Raw genomic sequence first — 25,178 nt, forward strand, 5'->3', positions numbered from 1 at the left:
GAGAAATGGCATGGGATAAACTTAACAAGACAGAGGCCACCTCATGCATGCACTGACGAATAATGTAACAGGAAGACAGAAACCCTAGCCATATGGCCACTACTAGAAACCACTACTGATTCATGACGCACCATCCTCCACATTTTCCCGTTACCCACCATGTCCGCGACAGTAGCATACTGTACAGTTAGAGGGGTTGAGAGCACACTCCAGCTCTCATTAGAACAGTACCAGAACCAGCATCGCCAGAATATCTGCCCTGCATAGCTCATCCACAGAGCTTTTTAAGTGGAAGGGAGTGAGGGGAGGTTTTAAAGGGGAAGGGAGATAAGGGAGTTAAAAGCCTGGAGATTGAGAGGGGCAGCCTTGCTCACTCGGCAAAAACCTTCCTGTCACTTTCCCCCTTTGTTGAGAGAATGATCAAAAGAGGACGATGGGTGAGAGAGAGCATCGCTCCTGTCCTGGGGGAGTTCAAACGGGGATAACTTTGGAATGCCGGAACATGGGCTGCATTTCAAATGGGTCCGTGCAGTGGATGCATATGCATCTCTGTGTGTGTGTGTATGTATGCGTGTGAGAGTAAGCAAGAGTGTGCAAATGTCCTCTCGATGTGCACATCTCTATGTGCATCTGTATGCGTGTGCTCACGCACGTACGTACGGTACTGTAACTGGGTATGCGAACATCCTTTGCATCCTCATATGACTCTTGAAGCGCTGGAGCTTTGATGACTCACTAAAAGGAGGGGATGATGGGGCACTGACTGTTGTTTGAGAGGATGATCTTTGGATCTAAGGCTGCCTAACCTTCTGTCCTTATTTTTCCCCCTCTCCCTCCCTCTCACCACACACCAGTGGCTCCTCACTGAGGAGGAGGATCATCCTCCTCAGTGAATTTCATACATAAAAAAAATAAGTTTTAGATAAAACTATACTAAATATATTCACATCACTGATTAAAATATACTGTTATGCAATGAAGGTCTACAGTAGCCTCAACAGCACTCTGTATGTTAGAACCATAGTCGGAGGACAGCTAGTTTCCATCCTCCGCTGGGTACACTGACTTCAATACAAAACCTAGGAGGCTCATGGTTCTCAACCCATTCCATAGGCTTGCACAGTAATAATGACAACTTCTGGAGGATGTCCTCCAACCTATCAGAGCTCTTGCAGTACTAACATAGATCTTCTCCATCCAATCAAAGGATCAGAGAATGAATCTAGTACTGAAAGCATAAACTACTGCAGTGCATAAAATGGGGTGAGTAGTTGACTCAAAGAGAGAGAAAGACCATAGTTACAGTTTTTCTTCTTAGTTTACCTTTTACTTAGCTAATTTAGCCTAGTCAACATCCTGACTCAAACAGTGGAATGCTATTTGTGTTAGCTAGTTGGCTAAGGCTATCCAACAATGCAACTCTTCGAAAGTCAAGGTAAGCTTCCGGTTTTGATGATTTATTGCCACCGGGGTTCACCGGTGTAACTGCTAAACCACTTGCTGTACATCAAATCAAATTGTATTTGTCATATGCGCCTTACAAATAGTCTGGGTAGCCATTTGATTAGCACTTCAGGAGTCCTATGGCTTGGGGGTAGAAGCTGTTAAGAAGCCTCTTGGACCTAGACTTGGCGCTCCGGTACCGCTTGCCGTGCGGTAGCAGAGAAAACAGTCTATGACTAGGGTGGCTGGAGTCTGACGGTTTTTAGGGCCTTCCTCTGACACCGCCTGGTATAGAGGTTCTGGATGGCAGGAAGCTTGGCCCTGGTGATGTACTGGGCCGTACGCACTACCCTCTGTAGTGCCTTGCGGTTGGAGGCCGAGCAGTTGCCATACCAGGCAGTGATGCAACCCGTCAGGATGCTCTCGATGGTACAGCTGTAAAATCTATTGAGGATCTGAGGACCCATACCAAATCTTTTCAGTCTTCTGAGGGGAATAGACTTTGTCGTGCCCTCTTCACGACTGTCTTGGTGTGCTTGGACCATGTTAGTTTGTTGTTGATTTGGACGCCAAGGAACTTGAAGCTCTCAACCTGCTCCACTACAGCCCCGTTGATGAGAATGGGGGCGTGCTCGGTCCTCTTTTTCCTGTAGTCCACAATCATCTCCTTTGTCTTGATCACGTTGAGGGAGAGGTTGTTGTCCTTGCACCACATGGTCACACTGTACAACATGATTGTACACATGGATTGGTTTGTGAGTTGATTAACACGTTAGGTCTAGTTTGTTAACTATAACATTAATATGGTGACAATGATGTAGGCTGTCTATTGGTTAGCGGTATGAAGGTTTGGCTTGAAGAGGTTTTTTAGCGCCTGGTCACAAACAGCTGTTGTATTGTGCACTGAAGTCAACAAGCGAAGTGAAAAGGTGAGAGAAGGAGAGTGTGTACAGTAGATGTGAGAAGGAATTATACAATGAGCAAAGTGATGATGCTGTATGTGGCTGCTATGAAAGTAAAGTGTGTGTGGGGGTGATCAGGGTGTATTTATTCCGCCGATTCTGTTGCAAAATGTTTCTTAAACGAACGCAAATGGAATGAAGTGGGGAGGGACCTACCTACATTTGTCCAAAAGAAACTATTGTTTAAGTTGCAAACTGTTTGGACTAATGATTACACCCCTTATCAGGTAGATGCAGGCAAGAGTGTGCACGGTGGTATTAAATTAGTCATTGTCTGCTGCATTAATTACTCAAATTTGTCTCTCCAACCTGTGCACCAACATCCTCTCCCTAATCTTGAATGGCACAAACAGCCACTGCCTCACACCCCTTTTTCTTCCCTACCTTCATTCCTCCCTCCTTCGTTGCTCAACCCCAGGTGGTTCCACTGGCTCACCTCCCACCCCCCCCCTGCAGAGAGGCTGTCCTGGGATCACACTAGTAAGTGGAATACCCTCTGTAAGGACATTAAGGGCTCAGTACTGGGCTGGCAGCCAGGCACAGATCCAGAGTGCAGAGAGAGACAGAGAGCGAGAGACAGAGAGAGAAAGACAGGAGAGAGAGAGAGAGAGAGAGAGAGAGAGAGAGAGAGAGAGAGAGAGAGAGAGAGAGAGAGAGAGAGGGGGGAAGAGAGTGAGAGAGAAAGAGAGAGCGAAGAGAGAGAGTCACATCAATTCCAGCAATATATCTGTTTGAAATGGGACAGTGCTTTATCTCCCTCCACAGTAGTGGGGACAGCACAAGTGTTAGTATTTGTAAGCCACAGCAAATGCCTGCAATGAGTGCTTTACCTCTGTGTGTCTGTCTGCTGACACACCTACCAATCTCCTCTATGCTCAGGTGTCTGCAGCAGTTGGGAAGTGGACACGGAGGTACTCTCTGGAGCGCATGTCCGCCTGCAAAGCCAAAAAGATAGCAGAGGGGTTAACGTCTGCTGCCGTCAACACCACCAACTAGGCCTCTTGTCTTCCCACTGTCATAAAACTGCACACCTACGTATTCTGCAATATCTCACTGACAATGCAAGATCTCCGTGAATGTTTGAGTTATGACACTACACTTCTCAACTTAGGATCCCCTGTCCTCCCCCGCATAGGATTGGATAAAAGCAGCCTGAAACAAAAAAACAACAAGAACCCATCACAAAGACTTGCTTCATCTCGACATGACAATGCCAACCATTCATCCATCCATCAAATTGTTTAAAACTAATCTAGAACTGTTTATTTGATTTCTAACCTGCCTATGTTCTTGCTACGTGACTCAGTAAGAGTTGTGAATTGTGTGTGTATGAGATTTGTTTGTGCGTGTGTGGTTGTGCTGTAAGTGTATGTGTGTGTGTGTTTCTATGCGTATGTGTTTCTATGCGTATGTGTTTCTATGCGTATGTGTGTGTGTATGTGTTTCTATGCGTATGTGTGTGTGTATGTTTTTCTATGTGTGTGTGTATGTTTTTCTATGCGTGTGTGTATGTGTTTCTATGCGTGTGTGTATATGTGTTTCTATGCGTGTGTGTATATGTGTTTCTATGCGTATGTGTGCGTTTGTGTGCGTTTGTGCCTTAGCTGTAAGTCATGGATGGTATAAGGTAGATATGAGGATTTGGAATGAAAGGGGGTTTAGAATGTGTTTGGTAATGACTGTGTGGCCATGGTAAAGCCCTAGTGTCAGTTACTTTAATGAGAACAGTCAGAGTGTGAATTCCACTGGGGATTCTTCTTCTCTGTCTATCAATCAGCAAGGACGTGAGTCACTCCATTTGCAGCTGAAGTCCCTGAATTACCCAGCACCCGTAGGAAAACATGTGTAAACACACGCTGGCACATAGACAGACACTGTGCGCACACACACAAAACACTTCACAACCCTGGAGAACACGCACTCCAGCAGATCTTAAAATACCCTTAAAAACTTCACATCACAAAAACACCATAAAAGACCCGTGTTAAACTTAGATACATGAGTCTGCTCCAGTAGCTGTCGGCGTGGCGCGGAGCAAGCAGAAATAACAGGTGGGTTCCAACTTACTCATTATCACAACTTCCCATAGCACTCACCGAAGCACAAGAGACAACACTCGGCTGATTTGTCATTGCTTTGGATGGGAGTGGGAGAGAAAGGAGGGAGCAAAAGAAAAGAAGAGAGAGAGACAGCGAGAGACAGAGAGAGAGAGAGAGAGAGAGAGAGAGAGAGAGAGAGAGTGGGTGATGCATTGGCGTGTGGTTAACAGAAGGAGAGGTAGAAGGCTAGAAAAGGTAGTGCCAACAGAAATGAAGGGGTCTGATTGAAGCTTTGTCCACCAGTCTCCCGTTGTCACCCATGGAGCTCTTTTACTGGGAACAGGACTGGCAGGGTGTGGGTGCACAGGTGGACAACTGGGCCGTCACAGCTTAGCTGTGGCACTTGGCAGGGGGCATTGGCGCCATTTCACACAAACATGTACATACGCATGCCTTCACGCACTCACATGCATGCAAACATGTTTACGCACACACACGCACATGCGACACGCACACACACGCGGCACGCACACACTCACACTCTTTCTCTAACTCTGTGCCCTGGCCTCGTTCCACTGGCCTGAGGCACGGCTTTTTCTCTCCCCCCTGCAGCCCTACAGCAGTTTGTCTGGCTACACTATCCCTCTCTTCATCTCTCTCCCTACAACCCTCTCCCTTTCTTTACTCCTCCAGCTGGACTGGGTTTCTGGTTCAAGCTGAAAATGTCAAACAGAAATAGATTAACATTTAGAAAACCTGAGGGCTTCAACGAGCAGCACCGTTTAATGTTGCAGTAGTATCACCTCCACCGACGGGAAGAAAGCATACTTGCAGAGTGAAATTATTTTTCTGCAATATGATGAATATGAACTATTTCTGCAATATTTCACACATATAACAAAATATTAATAACTGGTGATATTTGCTCAGAGATAAAATGCAAGTTATGCGGAGTGTAGGCTAGTTCAAATCTTTGTAAGACAGTAGCTGGACACACAGTGCACTTGGGCATGATGCACCCAAATAAATAGTCAACATTTTGAGTCACATCTCCGAGCCTTTGTCAAGAAATCTTACCATATACCCTGATCACCCGCTACAGTAGAACACATGGCGTGCACTAAGCACACTAACCACCTTAAGTGAGATGCATTTGTCGCACTCAATCCCCATCCATGATAACACAGCAGGAAGAGGACAGAAGTTAGTGTGATGATTCTGCTGATGTAATTTCTCATAGTTAGTGTCTAGCCTCTCTCCTGCAATGTGTGTTGTCATTTGTTTCCATAGAGGAGAGGAGATCAAATGCACTGGATACAAGACCTGGATTCAAATACTATTTGAAATCATTTCAAAACTGGGCTTGATTGAGTTTGCCTGGCTCAATGGACCAATAGAATAGTCCAAGAAAATAATTCCCGCCCATCTGACACTCCAGGAAGGCTTCAAACAAACGCTCAAAGTATTTGATAGATTTCAAATAGTGTTTGAACCCAGGTCTGCAGTAGACTGAATGTGTTTGGGTTTGAACCCAGGTCTGCATGTGTTTGGGTTTGGCCGATTAATTAGGGCCGATTTCAAGTTTTCATAACAATCGGAAATCTGTATTTTTGGGCGCCGAATTTGCGCTATAACCACCTGCCTCTCTCTCGTTGCACTCCACAAGGAGACTGCCTGTTACACGAATGCTGTAGAAGCCAAGGTAAGTTGCTAGCTAGCATTAAACTTATCTTATAAAAAACAATCAATCAATCATAAATCACTAGTTATAACTACACATGGTTGATGATATTACTACATTTACATTTACATTTAAGTCATTTAGCAGACGCTCTTATCCAGAGCGACTTACAAATTGGTGCATTCACCTTATGACATCCAGTGGAACAGTCACTTTACAATAGTGCATCTAAATCTTAAAGGGGGGGGGTGAGAGGGATTACTTATCCTATCCTAGGTATTCCTTAAAGAGGTGGGGTTTAGTACTAGTTTATCTAGCGTGTCCTGCGTTGCATATAATCGATGCAACGCTGGGGGATGATTTAACAAAAGCGCATTTGCGAAAAAAGCACAATCGTTGGACGACTGTACCTAACCATAAACACCAATGCCTTTCTTAAAATCAATACACAGAAGTATATATTTTTAAACCTGCATATTTAGCTAAAAGAAATCCAGGTTAGCAGGCAATAATAACCAGGTGAAATTGTGTCACTTCTCTTGAGTACATTGCACGCAGAGTCAGGGTATATGCAACAATTTTGGGCAGCCTGGCTCATTGCGAACTAATTTCCCAGAATTTTACGTAATTATGACATAACATTGAAGGTTGTGCGATGTAAAAAGAATATTTAGACTTAGGGATGCCACCCGTTAGATAAAATACCGAACCGTTCCGTATTTAGACTGAATGTATTTGGGTTTGAACACAGGTTTGCAGTAGATTGAATGTGTTTGGGATTGAACCCAGGTCTCCAGTAGACTGAATGCATTTGGGTTTGAACCCATGTCTGCAGTACTGCATGTGTTTGGGTTTGAACCCAGGTCTCCATTAGACTGAATGTATTTGGATTTGAACACAGGTTTGCAATAGATTGAATGTGTTTGGGATTGAACCCAGGTCTCCAGTAGACTGAATGTATTTGGGTTTGAACACAGGTTTGCAATAGATTGAATGTGTTTGGGATTGAACCCAGGACTCCAGTAGACTGAATGTATTTGGGTTCGAACCCATGTCTGCAGTACTGCATGTGTTTGGGTTTGAACTCAGGTCTCCAGTAAACAATGTATATGGGTTTGAATCCAGGCCTGCAGTAGCCTGAATGTGTTTGGGTTTGTTTTGGGTGGGTCGGTGTTGTTAATGTGTCAACAGACAGAAACACAAAGCTCTGTGGGGTTGAATTATTCAAAGGAGAGGATAGGGGAGAGATGGGGGGTGGGAGAGAGTGAGGAAAGGACAGCGAGAGATTGGAGGGGGGAGAGAAAGAGAAATGGAGAGAGACAGACAGATGCTGAGAAATGTGACAGGCATGCACCCCCCCACACACACACACACACACAAAACATTAACAAAGGGAGTGAGAGATGCACAATAGGCATGAGTTTCTGTAAGCAGTCTGTGTGTGTAGCTGCTGCGGCAGGAATAGAGAGACGCCCACAAAACACACAACACAGATTAAAGCCTTTCCTTTAAACAAACACAGAAGCCAGAGTCTCAGCGGGGACACCGGCACACAAAACTACCATCAGCATCCCTACCTCTGTCTACAAAGACCCACCACGGCCCACCGCTAACGCTACCTCCAAGAATCGCTCACATTGAAAATCCATTTGTTATGGCAACCAGCTGGGGAGCAGCAGTGCTTTAGCATTTCCTGTTGATTCAGATGTAGAGCAGAGGAATGGATGAGTATCTTTGCTCAGGGCTCTCAGGGCTGCGGGAAACACAATGTTACAGGGCAGGTGTGATGAGCAGAGCAGATATACAGTTGATACACCTTAGCCAAATACATTTAAATTCAGTTTTTCACAATTCCTGACATTTAATCCTAGTAAAAATGCCTTCGTTTTAGGACAGTTAGGATCACCACTTTATTTAAAAAATGTGAAATGTCAGAATAATAGCAGAGAGGGTGATTTATTTCAGCTTTTATTTCTTTCATCACATTCCCAGTGGGTCAGAAGTTTACATACACTCAATTAGTATTTGGTAGCATTGCCTTTACATTGCTTAGCTTGGGTCAAATGTTTCAGGTAGCCTTCTACAAGCTTCCCACAATAAGTTGCGTGAATTTTGGCCCATCCCTCCTGACAGAGCTGAGTCAGGTTTGTAGGCCTCCTTGCTCGTACACGCTTTTTCAGTTCTGCCCACAAATTTTCTATAGGATTGAGGTCAGGGATTTGTGATGGCCACTCCAATACATTGACTTTGTTGTCCTTAAGCAATTTTGCCACAACTTTGGAATTATAATTGGGGTCATTGTCCATTTGGAAGACCGATTTGCGACCAAGCTTTAACTTCCTGACTGATGTCTTGAGATGTTGCTTCAATATATCCACATAATTCTCCTACCTCATGATGTCCTCTATTTTGTGAAGTGCACTAGTTCCTCCTGCAGCAAAGCACCCCCACAACATGATGCTGCCACCCCTGTGCTTCACGGCTGGGAGGGTGTTCTTCGGCTTGCAAGTCCCCCCCCCTTTTCCTCCAAACATAACAATGGTCATTACGACCAAACAGTTCTATTTTTGTTTCATCAGACCAGAGAACATTTCTCCAAAAAGTACGATCTTTGTCCCCATGTGCAGTTGCAAACTGTAGTCTGGCTTTTTTTAAATGGTGGTTTTGGAACAGTGGCTTCTTCCTTGCTGAGCGACCTTTCAGGTTATGTCGATATAGGACTCGTTTTACTGTGGATATAGATACTTTTGTACCTGTTTCCTCCAGCATCTTCAAAAGGTCCTTTGCTGTTGTTCTGGGATTGATTTGCATAGTGTCCCATAGTGTTATACTTGCGTACTATTGGTTTGTACAGATGAACGTGGTACCTTCAGGTGTTTGGAAATTGCTCCCAAGGATGAACTAGACTTGTGGAGGTCTACAAAAAATATTTTGAGGTCTTGGCTGATTTCTTTTGATTTTCCCATGATGTCAAGCAAAAAGGCACTGAGTTTGAGGGTAGGCATTGAAATACATCCACAGGTACACCTCCAATTGACTCAAATGATAACAATTATCTTATCAGAAGCTTCTAAAGCCATGACAAAATTATTAATATTTTCCAAGCTGTTTAAAGGCACTCAACTTAGTGTAAACAAGAAATTTGTGGAGTTGTTGAAAAACAAGTTTTAATGACTCCAACCTAAGTGTATGTAATCTTCCGATTTCAACTGTAGGCATGAAGTTATGGTAGAACTAGAATGGCCACCTAGAGCGGTGCTCCAACTGTAGTTGTGGACTCCTACCAGAATCATGACATTTATCCTGCAGAGGCAGGATTTACATAAAAAAATATTGCCTTTCGAATAGAACGACTATTTCACTAGAGAAGCAAGGATTGGTTTGTTTTAGGCGTTTTTCACCAGTCTATCCTTTTAAAGTTGTTACCCTGTCTGCAGGACTTTTAAAGTTGTTACCCTGTCTGCAGGACTTTTAAAGTTGTTACCCTGTCTGCAGGACTTTTAAAGTTGTTACCCTGTCTGCAGGACTTTTAAAGTTGTTACCCTGTCTGCAGGACTTTTAAAGTTGTTACCCTGTCTGCAGGACTTTTAAAGTTGTTACCCTGTCTGCAGGACTTTTAAAGTTGTTACCCTGTCTGCAGGACTTTTAAAGTTGTTACCCTGTCTGCAGGACTTTTAAAGTTGTTACCCTGTCTGCAGGACTTTTAAAGTTGTTACCCTGTCTGCAGGACTTTTAAAGTTGTTACCCTGTCTGCAGGACTTTTAAAGTTGTTACCCTGTCTGCAGGACTTTTAAAGTTGTTACCCTGTCTGCAGGACTTTTAAAGTTGTTACCCTGTCTGCAGGACTTTTAAAGTTGTTACCCTGTCTGCAGGACTTTTAAAGTTGTTACCCTGTCTGCAGGACTTTTAAAGTTGTTACCCTGTCTGCAGGACTTTTAAAGTTGTTACCCTGTCTGCAGGACTTTGTGTGACACTAACATCATTGTGCTTTGTCTGGTCAACAATTCACCCCTTTGGGTACAATAAAGCTTTACCAAATTGAATTGATTACTACTACTAGCCCTAACTGATTGGCAATGGTCAGTACCACAAGACTGGTGCTGTTCATGAGCTGCAGTAATCAACTTCACTGGTGAGCCCTCCTAGTCCTTCCTCCCTAAAGGAAAAAGACCAAAGTAGTAGAGTAGACTGGTGTTATGGCTCTAGCATTGGTTCCTTGTTGTCCATGAACAACATCACGTCTTCCTGTCAGTATGGATTTCTGCTGTCCGGAGATCATTACCAGCCAAGCAGACGTGGACGTAGATACACACACACACAAGGCCGACACACACACACAGGGTCCACTGGGAGTGTGTGAATGGAGCGGAGGCCTGCCTGGCCTCCCTCATCATTAGGTAAAAGGACTGCTACTGTCCATTAGCTTTGTTTGTGGCCTCATTAAGAAAGGCTAGGAAGAGGGGAGTGTGTGTGTGTGTGTGTGTGTGTGTGTGTGTGTGTGTGTGTGTGTGTGTGTGTGTGTGTGTGTGTGTGTGTGTGTGTGTGTGTGTGTGTGTGTGTGTGTGTGTGTGTGTCATTGACTCACACTTGTCAATCTTCCTCTCAGGGCTCTAAGAGTGTTTACTCGTGGAAAAGGTTGAATGTCCTCAATGGGCTACGCTGTCTCAGGCTTCCTCAGCGACTGAGAAGAATATGTGTGAGTGACTGAGTGTATGAGCAAGTGACTGCGCATAATACTGATATGAACGAGTGTATTTGTAGAGGGAGTCTATGCGAGTTTAAAAGTGTACATGAGCGCGAGTGGGTGAGATGGAGAGCCTCATCACGTTCGTGTAAAAGCGCGCGTTCCTCCGCACTCAACGCACTGTGCATACAGACTCTGCTGCAGTGCCTTGACTCTGCCTTCAGCCCTCTGCACCATCAACTCCTCACTGCAGACTCCAGCCGCGACGTCGTCTTTCTCTTTCATCTCAAGCTCTCGCTCTTTTAACTGTAGAGATCAGACAGACTGAGGGATTTTCTTTCTCTCGGGTTAAACAGGTACAGTGAGGAGGGGAGGAGGAGAGGGAAGAGAGGAAGGCAGGAGAATAGAGGAGAGGAATGAAAAGAGGGGAGAAGATGAAAGAAGGGAAGTGGAAAGGACAGGAAAAGATAGGAGAAGAAGGATGGAAAAAGAGGCTAGGGGTTTAAGTTTACATTCTGAACAGGTGCCCACTGCAACCTAGTTCAAATGATTTTGCTACAGTATGATCCCCAACCCATCTCACATGAACGGTCTACATACCCAGGTTCTTAACCCAACCTGTCAACCCAAATCCCTACTTCCGTTGGCCTAAAACACCTCATTAACGTACACGCTCCAATTTGTCCCTCTTCCTGAATGCATAAACGATGCCTGTGCCCTTATTTGGCAAACCTCCGCCACCTGTTCCTGTGTTTGCGTCCCAACAGCAAACCGCAATTAAACGCTGAGGAGCAGGAGCATATTGTTGTTTCCACAGCACGAGAAAACTTGGCAACCTGTCGCTGCTGGCTCTGTGCTATCATCAGTGTGTGTTTGTGTGTGTGTGTGTGTGTGTGTGTGTACGTGGTTGAGTGCTGGCTGGCAGCAATATGGCTTGTCAAGGGTCAACGTTGACGACCGTCTGGAGAGAGAGTGAGGTGTAGAGAGAGAGAGAAGTGTAGAGAGAGAGAGGAGATAGATGGAGAGAGAGAAAGAGACAGATAAGTGAGGTGAACCAAATAAAGTGGTGAATGAGAGATGAGGGAGAGAGTGGAAGAGAGGGAGAGAGAGAGATATGAAGAGAGAAAGAACAGAGCGGTGATCTCTCTACCAGTCCCCTTGCTCTCAGCGATGTCCAGGTCCAATGTTATTGGACGAACCCCCAGCACCCACTAACCACATTAGCACACTCACTGATGAAATGAACACACACACAGGAGGAGATGAATTAGCCAAGACTACACTACTGATGCAGCTCTCCTGGCAATATACTGAGAATAGAGGTGTGTGTGTGTGTGTGTGTGTGTGTGTGTGTGTGTGTGTGTGTGTGTGTGTGTGTGTGTGTGTGTGTGTGTGTGTGTGTGTGTGTGTGTGTGTGTGTGTGTGTGTGTGTGTGTGTGTGTGTGTGTGCGTGTGCTAACTGCAGTGGAGAAAAAGACACAGAGACAGAGAGGGGGTAGAGAGTGAGAAAGAGAGAATGAGAAAGCGAGAGAGAAAGTGAGTGAGTGAGTGAGCGAGCGTGTTTCTGTGCATGTGTGTGTGTGAGAGCACTGGGTGCAGTGCAGGGCTGGTTTTGACAGCAGCCCAGTGTGTAATGCAGATGAGTTATGCTACCACACATATCTCTAAGGGAACAGCACAGTCTAGTGGCAGGAATGCAGAATAACACTAACAGACTGCAGGTGGAGATGAGCATCAAGTTAGAAAGACAGCCTGCCCACTCTCTTTTTGGCGTTTTAATGGCGCTGCCCATGCTACAACAGGATTTGTGGAAAGTGCGGCCTCTATCCCTCTCTGAGAGAAGCATTAGCAGACAGGTTAACTTGACATGGTGTCCCGTGTCCAGCAAGCCATTTTGATTTGCTCTGTTCCTCCCAGCCATTTGACAGGGTTTTTCTCAGTTGGCTTTCATTGATCAGACTGACTTCTGATCTGGTGACTGAATGGCTCTTTTCGTATGCGTGTGGGAATATGTGTATGTGTTTGACTCTATGTTTGACTGTGTGTGTGTGTGTGTGTACCTGTCTGATAGGCTCTGGAACACGGTAGCGGCAGCATGAGTGTGTGAGGCGCAGGGCCGTGTCCAGGCTGATCTTGTGGCCCACTGAAACATACACTGGTTTGGTACTGCTGTCAGAACTACGCAGGGCCTAGAAAGAAAGAGGACGAAAAAGGATGGAGAGAGAGAGAGAGAGGAGAAACAGATAGACAGACAGAGGAGTGGAGAGACCGTATGTTTAGAACTACTGATTACGCGTTTGTGTGCGATGCAGTGAACGTGCGCGTGAGTCTTACCTTCCCCAGCACTTTTCCTGAGTCGCTAGTCAGAGGGAAGCTCTCTCCTCCCTTCTGCAATGAGGCAATCTGAGGAGGAGTGGAGTCAGACCATCATTTATGCACACTACTACTGTCAGTCTGTTCGTCTGTCCGTCCGAGTCTGACTTTCTCTCTGTCTGTGGTCGTGTTTATTTTTCTTGCAATATCAAAGTATTTCTCTCTTCCATCTCCTCGTCTCTCTTTTCTTCGAGGGAAGGATGAGACCCTGACATGTTCTTCACAGCCATGTTCCTGTCTTTCTCACAAGGCAACATGCTAGTAGCTGTCCTGTTTCCTCCCTGGTAATGTATTATATTTACAAAAGTATGTAGACACCCCTTCATATTAGTGAATTTGCCTATTTCAGCCACACCCGTTGCTGACAGGTGTATAAAATCGAGCACACGGCCGTGCAACCTCCAAATGGTAGAATGGTATTACTGAAGAGTTCACTGACTTTTAACATGGCACTGTCATAAAAAAAGTCAGTTAGTCATATTTCTGCCCTGCTAGAGCTGCCCCGGTCAACTGAAAGAGCTGTTATTTTGAAGTGGACACGTCTAGGAGCAACAACGGCTCAGCCGTGAAGTGGTAGGCCACACAAGTTCACACACCTTTACACGCTGAAGCGTGTTATAGTTATAGAGGCTGTTATAGCAGCAAAGGGGGACCAACTCCATATTAATGCCCTTGATTTTGGAATGAGATATTTGACAAGCAGATGTCCACATACTTTTGGTCATGTAGTGTAAATCTAATTTGAAGTGCATAGAATGGTGTGAGTCATCGGTATGTGAAAAACCACATAATCCCGTCTTTACTCGACCTTAAACTTGAAAGTAAAAAATCGGATATTTCACATATTGGATGAAGCAGTGTTTATTTGAGAGAGGCTCTCAGATCCTGCAATCAGCTTGAGATACATTCAGATCAAAACGAACCATCCTCATCCCCGATGCCAAGTCTGATGCTGTAACAGGTGTCTCATTGGAGATGAGGGCTTGGCTTTAAACTAACGAAGGCTTTGATGTTTTATCCATTTCACTATAACTAATTATAATACAGGACAGGAGGATACGCCAGGTGAGGGGCCAGGTAGGACCCAGGGCCCATCTGGTGGTATCTGGGAGAGCAGTGTGTCTGTCTGAGTCAGCCACACTGTGCAGTAGGACATGAGACAGGCCAACCATCAATATCACAGTGGTTTGACTCAGTGCCAGAGAGGAAGAGGAGGAGAGAGGGGGAGAAAGAGTGTGTGAAGGGGTCTGGGAGAGAACTGGAAGAGGGAAAAATGATGATGGGATATTGAGAGACGGCAGTTGCAGAGAGGAGAGAGAGAAGGAGTGAAAGGAGCGAGAGAGAGACCTGGGAAATAGAGTGGAGCCATAGAAAGAGAAGTGAAAAAGAGAGACAGAGACAGGAATTTCATCCACAGAGCAGCAGGCAGGGGCAGCAGCTGCCATGTGAATGGAATTTTGCTCCCATCCATCGAGCTCATCTCATTCAACAGGCCTCAGTGAGTCACTCCCTGGCAATGCGCACAATAGAACCACTGTTGCAGTGACGCATGACACACACATATGTACACACGCACACACAACGGGAGAAGACCAGTGGCGTGGCCATACAAACCTTTAGCCCATAATAAGACGCAGGGGGTAACAGGAACACAGAAATGTGATGTCACCGTGACAACAGAGGCTCCATGATCACAGGAACTTCTAAAAACGCCTTCATGTTTAAATCCCATGAACAATTCACGTAAATTGTATTGCGATGTTTAAATTGACATTTTGCTGGGATTTGAATTGGGCGTCAGCGCAATGTTACGAAACCCTCGAACAAAACGAAACCCCAGCGACACATTGGATGTCCGTGCGTATCTTTGACGTCTCCCTTCACTCTGGACGTATGAACACAGATTCCCCTAATCTAATTTCGGGTGAGAGCAGTTGGAGGAACAAATATGACTCATGTTGCATCGATGTGACTAATGAGCAAAAACAACTACACACGTGGCAGTTTAACGCTACGCTTGTCTATTGAAGTCAGAGAGGTCACATCTATCATTCTACAATCCGCAGTGAGTCATCATTTGAAAACAGAGCCTGACGCCACTACCAAAGTCAAGATGAGAGGTGTTCTAATGTTTCATTTAAAATAACTGGAGCGTCGCTAGCGAAAAGCCAGAGGGAAATGTATCTAAACTGCTAAAAGCTACCTGATACCTTAATGAAAGACTAGCTAAGAGCCAACACTTTGGCTAACAGTAGCTGACAGACAGATACTGTATCAGTTTGCTCCGAAATCTCAGCCAATGCAATCCACACCGTGGCTACAGTAGTTCGGTTAGTGAGGCTTATGCTATCGTCTGTGCGACGCTAAGTGTCGCCCGAGAGAGATCTAATTAACTTGGGAGTCGCTACCGGTTTCTCTGGTCATAAACAGTGGAAACCTAATCTGAGTCTAAACATGACAGCCGTTAGAGCTAAAGCAGAGCTGAGGGACATCAACTGTTTTTCACAAATTGTTGTGTAAGATTAGTGCGCTACGCTAACATAGATGTGCGTCGTGGGCTCGGTTTGAGCTGCGGTTATTGGATGGTAATTGAGTTTTTAGGTTGTGGAGCCGTTTGGCAGTTGATTTTTGGTGGCGTGTGTTCGGGGTACTGGCTAAACTACCATGGCCTTTTAAGATGCAAATCTGTTAGCATTGTGGTCACATTAGTCATGTCTGTCTGTCTGTCTGTCTGTCTGTGTCTGTCTGTCATTCAAAATCAGAAGAGAGTGAATCCCTTTCTCATTACTATCACCTCTCCATCAGTCATTACAGACACCAAACCATCCCACTATATCACTGCTCTGATGCAAGCCTGAAGCATGCAATTAATTTCCTTAAAAATGAAATTATTTGTAATTTTGGATTGGAATTTTCCACAACGAAACAAATTGCTTTAAAAAATATATATAAACTCAGCAAAAAAAGAAACGTCGCTTTTTCAGGACCCCGTCTTTCAAAGATGATTCCTAAAAATCCAAATAACTTAATAGATCTTCATTGTAAAGTGTTTAAACACTGTTTCCCATGCTTGTTCAATGAACCGTAAACATTTAATGAACATGCACCTGTGGAACGGTCGTTAACACACTAACAGCTTACAGACGGTAGGCAATTAAGGTCACAGTAATGAAAACTTAGGACACTAAAGAAACCTTTCTACTGACTCTGAAAAGCACCAAAAGAAAGATGCCCAGGGTCCCTGCTCATCTGCGTGAATGTGCCTTAGGCATGCTGCAAGGAGGCATGAGGACTGCAGATGTGGCCAGGGAAATACATTGCAATGTCTGTACTGTGAGACGCCTACGACAGTGCTACAGGGAGACAGGACGGACAGCTGATCGTCCTCGCAGTGGCAGACATCCGAACATCACACCTGCGGGACAGGTACAGGATGGCAACAATAACTGCCAGAGTTACACCAGGAACACACAATCCCTCCATCAGTGCTCAGACTGTCCACAATAGGCTGAGAGAGGCTGGACTGAGGGCTTGTAGGCCTGTTGTAAGGCAGGTCCTCACCAGACATCACCGGCAACAACGTCGCCTATGGGCACAAACCCACCATAGCTGGACCAGACAGGACTGGCAAAAAGTGCTCTTCACTGATAAGTCACGGTTTTGTCTCACCAGGGGCGATGGTCGGATTAGCGTTTATTGTCAAAGGAATGAGCGTTACACAGAGGCCTGTACACTGGAGTGGGATCGATTTGGAGGTGGAGGGTCCGTCATGGTCTGGGGTGGTGTGTCACAGCATCATCAAACTGAGCTTGATGTCATTGCAGCCAATCTCAACGCTGTGCGTTACAGGGAAAACATCCTCCTCCCTCATGTGGTACCCTTCCTGCAGGCTCATCCTGACATGCGTGACAATGCCACCAGCCATACTGCTCGTTCTGTGAGTGATTTCCTGCAAGACAGGAATGTCAGTGTTCTGCCATGGCCAGCGAAGACTTAATCCCATTGAGCACGTCTGGGACCTCTTGGATCGGAGGGTGAGGGCTAGAGCCATTCCCCCCAGGAATGTCCGGGAACTTGCAGGTGCCTTGGTGGAAGAGTGGGGTAACATCTCACAGCAAGAACTGTCAAATCTGGTGCAGTCCATGAAGAGGAGATGCACTGCAATACTTAATGCAGCTGGTGGCCACACCAGATACTGACTGTTCCTTTTTATTTTGATCCCCCCCTTTGTTCAGGAACACATTTTTCAATTTATGTTAGTCACATGTCTGTGGAACTTGTTCAGTTTATGTCTCAGTTGTTGAATCTTGCTATGTTCACACAAATATTCACACGTTAAGTTTGCTGAAAATAAACGCAGTTGACAGTGAGAGGATGTTTCTTTTTTTGATGAGTTTATATACTGTATTTTACCAGAGACTCCTCCCACCAGTATTCTCTTCAATAAGAGCTGGTTTACGGTTTTCACCAACAGGTTTTTGTTTTTGCTCGACTTGTATAATACAGTTCAGGCCACAGATACACTCGGGAGAGAAACTAACATCCCACAATAAAATATTACAATAGATCCAGGCAAGAAAACACACAACCTTAAAACATTTATCACAATAGAATGATGAATAATGCATTGTGCTCTCTGTACTCCAATTTCAACACAGCTACAGTATGACTAAGTGTGACAAATAGAGCACAAAGGTAGACAAGAGCCCACATGAATGATTCATGAATATTAAATTAACACTATAAAACTGTAGGTAGGCCTATAATTATTTTGTATCAATGTATCAAAAATGTTGTTTGATACAGTCACAAGAAAAGAGACCACACCACCGAGGATGGTATGTGAAGTCTGTCAACAACAGAAGAGGAGAGGAAAAGCTTGACAAAAGCTTGATATTGGAGGTCAAGACATTTTCTCAAATGCAGACCTACTGTAGGTAGGCTACAGTTTAGTAGTCCAATGTCAGTTGAGATCTCATTTGATTGCTATCCATCAGAATGTGTTAACCAGTTGTTATTGTAAAAACAAAAGAACAAATTAAATATAACTAGCAACACTCCGCCCTTACAGGCATTAAATCATTGGAAATGAGTCATTTGATTCAATGCAATCTCCCCCCCTCAAAAATGTGTTTATCTGTTCATCATTTTGGTCTCTACCAGTGTGAAATGTGAGTGGTGGAGCTCTCACCTGTGACTGGTGTTTCTCGTTCTTCTCCACACCCTGCACCTGCAGGAGGTTCTTGGCCACACCTATACAGGGAAGCCCTGACAGAACTCCCAGGTGACACGCCAGGCCAAACTCTGGAAAAAGACTCTACCAGTGTGAAATGTGAGTGGTGGAGCTCTCACCTGTGACTGGTGTTTCTCGTTCTTCTCCACACCCTGCACCTGCAGGAGGTTCTTGGCCACACCTATACAGGGAAGCCCTGACAGAACTCCCAGGTGACACGCCAGGCCAAACTCTGGAAAAAAGACAACCCCATATGTATAGTAGGGGACATGACTGTCACAATTAGCTGAAGTCTGAATTGTTATGCAAGTATGTAACATGCTACTGTTAGTAGTAAATAGTCAATGCTATTAGTAGACAGTATGTCGCCTGAGAATCCAGTCTCGGTCTCAGTTCGAATCAATCTTAATTTGAGACCGAGATCGTCTGTTCCACTACTCACCTCTGTAGTGGAACAGACCATTCCCATCCACCAAGACCACCTGTTGGAGACAGATAAAGAGGCAACGGGTGAGAGATGGGCAAGAACAGAAAGAGGCAATGGGTGAGAGATGGGCAAGTACAGAAAGAGGCAACGGGTGAGAGATGGGCAAGTACAGAAAGAGGCAACGGGTGAGAGATGGGCAAGTACAGAAAGAGGCAAGAACAGAAAGGTGAGAGATGGGCAAGTACAGAAAGAGGCAACGGGTGAGAGATGGGCAAGGGTGAGAGATGGGCAGAACAGAAAGAGCAACGGGTGAGAGATGGGCAAGTACAGAAAGAGGCAACGGGTGAGAGATGGGCAAGTACAGAAAGAGGCAACGGGTGAGAGATGGGCAAGAACAGAAAGAGATGGGCAAGAACAGGGTGAGAGATGGGCAAGTACAGAAAGAGGCAACGGGTGAGAGATGGGCAAGTACAGAAAGAGGCAAGATGGGCAAGGGTGAGAGATGGGCAAGAACAGAAAGAGGATGGGCAACAGGGTGAGAGATGGGCAAGTACAGAAAGAGGCAACGCAAGTACAGAAAGAGGTGAGAGATGGGCAAGTACAGAAAGAGGCAACGGGTGAGAGATGGGCAAGAACAGAAAGAGGCAACGGGTGAGAGATGGGCAAGAACAGAAAGAGGCAACGGGTGAGAGATGGGCAAGAACAGAAAGAGGCAACGGGTGAGAGATGGGCAAGAACAGAAAGAGGCAACGGGTGAGAAATGGGCAAGTACAGAAAGAGGCAACGGGTGAGAGGGCATGGGCAAGTACAGAAAGAGGCAACGGGTGAGAGATGGGCAAGAACAGAAAGAGGCAAGTACAGAAAGAGTGAGAGATGGGAAAGAACAGAAAGAGGCAACGCAACAGAAAGGTGAGAGATGGGCAAGTACAGAAAGAGGCAACGGGTGAGAGATGGGCAAGTACAGAAAGAGGCAACGGGTGAGAGATGGGCAAGTACAGAAAGAGGCAACGGGTGAGAGATGGGCAAGTACAGAAAGAGGCAACGGGTGAGAGATGGGCAAGTACAGAAAGAGGCAACGGGTGAGAGATGGGCAAGAACAGAAAGAGGCAACGGGTGAGAGATGGGCAAGAACAGAAAGAGGCAAGAGGGTGAGAGATGGGCAAGTACAAAGAAAGAGATGGGCAAGTACAGGGTGAGAGATGGGCAAGTACAAAAGAAAGAGGCAACGGGTGAGAGATGGGCAAGAACAGAAAGAGGCAACGGGTGAGAGATGGGCAAGAACAGAAAGAGGCAACGGGTGAGAGGCAACGGGTGAGAGATGGGCAAGTACAGAAAGAGGGGTGAGAGATGGGCAAGAACAGGAGTGAGAGATGGGCAAGTACAGAAAGAGGCAAGAACAGGGTGAGAGATGGGCAAGTACAGAAAGAGGCAAGAGATGGGCAAGGAAAGAGGCAACGGTGAGAGATGGGCAAGAGATGGGCAAGAACAGAAAGAGGCAACGGGTGAGAGATGGGCAAGTACAGAAAGAGGCAACGGGTGAGAGATGGGCAAGAACAGAAAGAGGCAACGGGTGAGAGATGGGCAAGAAAGAGGCAACGGGTGAGAGATGGGCAAGAACAGAAAGAACAGAAAGAGGCAACGGGTGAGAGATGGGCAAGAACAGAAAGAGAAAGAGGCAACGGGTGAGAGATGGGCAAGAACAGAAAGAGGCAACGGGTGAGAGATGGGCAAGAAAGAGGCAACGGGTGACAGAAAGAGGCAACGGGTGAGAGATGGGCAAGAACAGAAAGAGGCAACGGGTGAGAGATGGGCAAGTACAGAAAGAGGCAAGAGATGGGCAAGGAAAGAGGCAACGGGTGAGAGATGGGCAAGTACAGAAAGAGGCAACGGGTGAGAGATGGGCAAGTGAAAGAGATGGGCAAGAACAGAAAGAGGCAACGGGTGAGAGATGGGCAAGAACAGAAAGAGGCAACGGGTGAGAGATGGGCAAGAACAGAAAGAGGCAACGGGTGAGAGATGGGCAAGAACAGAAAGAGGCAATGGGTGAGAGATGGGCAAGTACAGAAAGAGGCAACGGGTGAGAGATGGGCAAGAACAGAAAGAGGCAACGGGTGAGAGATGGGCAAGAACAGAAAGAGGAAACGGGTGAGAGATGGGCAAGAACAGAAAGAGGCAACGGGTGAGAGATGGGCAAGAACAGAAAGAGGCAACGGGTGAGAGATGGGCAAGAACAGAAAGAGGAAACGGGTGAGAGATGGGCAAGTACAGAAAGAGGCAACGGGTGAGAGATGGGCAAGTACAGAAAGAGGTAACGGGTGAGAGATGGGCAAGTACAGAAAGAGGCAACGGGTGAGAGATGGGCAAGTCTCAAAGCAGCTCTGCTGTCCCTTGTACTTATACAGCATGAGGTCTTTCTACAGGCTAACAAAAGAAGAGTTTTTACAAGATTTTGTTGGATGGATCTATTGAATGTTTTGAACTGTGCCAACAGCCCTTTCACTGATTTCTTACAGTGCCAAGGTGGTTGTACAGGCATACTTCTGCTGTGAATCATGTCATGTAGAAAGAATTTGAGGAGCTGTACATAAAGCAGCAGGGAATGGTCTGTCAGTGTCCATTGGTAAATGTCAGTGATAAATCCACGAGGGCAACGTGCATGTGTTAGGCAGATGTGTTTTGTGTGGGAGGGGTGTGGACAGGGACCCGACTTGAGGTGGGAGTGAGTGATTTGTGTGGGCTGTGACTAACACAGGAGAGTGGAAAGGTATGGATGATACAGAGCTGACTTATGGACACACATAGTGGGAGAGGAAGATAGAGAGTATTGGATAGCTGAAAAGGCATTAACACACAGAGATGTATCGCCCTGAGGTGAACAGTTAAACAGTTGGACACAGCAAACCAACAACATCAATGAAACTGTACTAACCTTAAGTCTCAACAGAAGTCAGACAGTATAAGACATGTCAGAGTGACATTTAGTTTCAACTAAATTGAGACATTAGGGTTATCTGAGTATAACAGCAACTAAGTCAGTTAAACTGTAACATCTCCAATGCCAAAGTGGCCAGACCCTGACCTGAGGTAGCAGGCTGGGCTGGGTCGTCTCCAGGCGCTGCAGGGCCTCCAGCAGATAGGGGGTCTCCCTGAAGGCCAGGAACCCTGAGATGTAGGGGGCGGTCAGGGTCACCATCTGACTGTCCTCATACAGCAGCTGGTAGTGGACACAGGGAACAGACAGCAGAGAACACCGGTATAAACGTATGCCTGTGTTATATCTAATACAGTGCCTTCAGAAAGTATTCATCCTCCTCAACTCATTCCACATTTTGTGGTGTTACAGCCAGAATTCAAAATAGATTAAATATATATATATTTTATATCACCCATTTACACACAATGCCCCATAATGACAAATTGAAAACATGTTATTAGAAATGTTTGCAAATGTATTTAATATGAAGTACAGAAATATCTAATTTCCTTAAGTATTCACACCCAAGACTTTGTAGAAGCACCTTTGGCAGCGATTACAGCTGTGAGTCTTTCTGGGTAAGTCTCTAAGAGCTTTCCACACCTGGATTGTGCAACATTTGCCCATTACTCTTTAAAAAAGGATTCAAGCTCTGTTAAATTGGTTGTTGATCATTGCTAGACAACCATTTGCAGGTCTTGCCATAGATTTTCAAGCAGATTTAAGTCAAAATTGTAACTCGGTCACTCAGGAACAATCATTGCCTCCTTGGTAAGCAACTCCAGTGTAGATTTGGCCATGTGTTTTAGGTTATTGTCCTGCTGACAGATGAATTAATCTCCCAGTGTCTGGTGGAAGGCAGACTGAACCAGGTTTTCCTCTTGGATTGTGTCTGTGTTTGGCTCCACTCCATTTATTTTGTATCCTGAAAAACTCCCCAGTCCTTAACAATTACAAGCATAGACATAACATGATGCAGCCACCACTATGCTTGAAAATAGACCTGACTGCCCTCGACCAGCGCAAAAACATCCTGTGGTGGACTGCAATAGCATCGAATAGTCCCCGCGATATGCAACTGTTCAGGGAAGTCAGGAACCAATACACGCAGTCAGTCAGGAAAGCAAAGGCCAGCTTTTACAAGCTCAGTTGGTAGAGCATGGCGCTTGTAACGCCAGGGTAGTGGGTTCGATTCCCGGGACCACCCATACGTAGAATGTATGCACACATGACTGTAAGTCGCTTTGGATAAAAGCGTCTGCTAAATGGCATATTAAGAAATTTGCATCCTGTAGCTCTAACTCCAAAAAGTTCTGGGACACTGTAAAAGTCCATGGAGAACAAGAGCACCACCAGCTTCATGAGGTACATCTGGAATGCATTTCAATTAACAGGTGTGCCTTGTTAAAAGTTAATTTGTGGAATTTATTTCCTTGAATGTGTTTGAGACAATCAGATCTGTTGTGACAAGGTATGGTGGTATACAGAATATAGCACTATTTGGTAAAAGACCAAGTCCATATAATGGCAAGAACAGCTCAAATAAGCAAAGAGAAACAACTTTCCATCATTACTTTAAGACATGAAGGTCAGTCAATACGGTCGGAAAAACCATCAAGCGCTATGATGAAACTGGCTCTCATGAGGACCGCCACAGGAATGGAAGACCCAGAGTTACCTCTGCTGCAGAGGATAAGTTCATTACAGTTACCACCAGCCTCAGAAATTGCAGACCAAATAAATGCTTCACAGGGTGCTTAACAGATACATCTCAACATCAACTGTTCAGAGGAGACTGCGTGAATCAGGCCTTCATGGTCGAATTGCTGAAACCACTACTAAAGGACACAAATAAGAAGAAGAGACTAGCTGGGGCCAAGAAACACGATCAATGGACATTAGACCGGTGGAAATCTATCCTTTGGTCTGATGAATCCAAATCTGATATCTTTGGTTCCAACCACCGTGTCTTGATGATCTCTGCATGTGTGGCTCCCACCGTGAAGCATGCAGGAGGAGGTCTGATGGTGCTTTGCTGGTGACACTGTCAGTGATTTATTTAGAATTCAAGGCACACTTAACCAGCATGGCTACCACAGCATTCTGCAGCGATAAGCCATCCCATCTACTTTGCGCTTAGTGGGACTATCATTTGTTTTTCAACAAGAGAGTGACCCAAAACACACCTCCAGGCTGTGTAAGGGCTATTTGACAAAGGAGAGTGATGGAGTGCTGCATCAAATGACCTGGCCTCCACAATCACCCAACCTCAACCCAGTTGAGATGGTTTGGGATGATTTGGACCGCAGAGTGAAGGAAAAGCAGTCAACACGTGCTCAGCATATGTGGGAAATCCTTCAAAACTGTTAGAAAAGCATTTCTCATGAAGCTGGTTGAGAGAATGCCAAGAGTGTGCAAAGCTGTCATTAAGGCATACTTTGAAGAAACTAAAATTGAAAATATATTTTGATTGGTTTAACACTTGTATGTGTTACTACACTACATGTGTTATTTCATAGTTTAAAAAATATATATATATTTTTTCTCTCCAATTTCGTGGTATCCAAGTTAGAGTCTTGTCCCATCGCTACAACTCCCGTACGGACTCGGGAGAGGCGAAGGTCGAGAGCAACCCAACGAAGCCGCACTGCTTCTTGACACAATGCACATCCAACCCGGAAGCGAGCCACACCAATGTGTAGGAGCATTGTTTGAGGATAAAGAACTCATGAAAAGCCTTGTGGAAGCGAGGTAGGACAAGGTGCTCACAGAACCTGCATGGGGTGGGGGAGTCTTGCTGGTGCATTATATTAGATTGCCTTTAGTTTACAGTGCTCGTTGGACCACAGCTGGTATACACATTTTGCTCTTTCTCCCTCGCCAGTCATTTGTTCCAGTTTTTAGATCAAGTTTATCGGAGGATATACATTTCTTACAGCGGCTCGGAAATATAATGTTTTATGGTATTATGGTTTTAGTTTCAATTGTAGAGTTCAATCTATACTATGATGAGCTTTGTGATAAATAATGTGGCCGAGATATTCATTATTACAGATTGCTCCGTTCAGCTGACCTATGGTTGATTCGCTCTGATTTTGTTTTCGGGTCTCCACGTCCAACTATGCCAAACATCGTACACATTCATGGCTTCTACTGTAAGCCTGCTCAACCGCTCTCAAAAGAGCTAGAAGAGTTTGTTCAGAGCTCTGGAGAACATGGGGTCATTATAATGTAGTTAGGATCCTTAGTCAGTCTTACAAGGGATGTATCCACTGAAATTGCTTCTGCCTTTTCCCAACGCCTCAGAAAGTCATGTGGGGACATGTTAGTGACAAGCCCTCCATTTTGGGTAACAATACCCT

The 25,178-nt window shown here is 45.3% G+C and overlaps 1 protein-coding gene across 4 annotated transcripts in view; it reads right to left on the reverse strand.

The window, feature by feature from the left end:
- Window positions 1–25,178, reverse strand: part of LOC124016054 (endonuclease V-like) — a 59,262-nt gene that overhangs the window by 21,841 nt on the left and 12,243 nt on the right. The window contains exons 3-8 of one of the 4 annotated variants that reach the window (XM_046331576.1): window positions 21,922–22,056; window positions 18,858–18,897; window positions 18,535–18,647; window positions 13,144–13,212; window positions 12,870–12,998; window positions 3,266–3,340 (exon numbers count right to left, since the gene is read on the reverse strand). In XM_046331576.1, the coding sequence (XP_046187532.1) occupies window positions 3,281–3,340; window positions 12,870–12,998; window positions 13,144–13,212; window positions 18,535–18,647; window positions 18,858–18,897; window positions 21,922–22,056 (546 nt within the window). In that variant the 3' untranslated portion in view covers window positions 3,266–3,280. Of the gene's footprint in view, window positions 1–3,235; window positions 3,341–7,543; window positions 7,879–12,869; window positions 12,999–13,143; window positions 13,213–18,534; window positions 18,648–18,857; window positions 18,898–21,921; window positions 22,057–25,178 lie in introns of those variants that run through there. The other 3 variants (XM_046331575.1, XM_046331578.1, XM_046331577.1) reach the window with 3 other exon arrangements.

The sequence above is a fragment of the Oncorhynchus gorbuscha genome, linkage group LG26 (genome assembly GCF_021184085.1).
Source record: "Oncorhynchus gorbuscha isolate QuinsamMale2020 ecotype Even-year linkage group LG26, OgorEven_v1.0, whole genome shotgun sequence".
NCBI classification, from domain to species: Eukaryota; Metazoa; Chordata; class Actinopteri; order Salmoniformes; family Salmonidae; genus Oncorhynchus; species Oncorhynchus gorbuscha.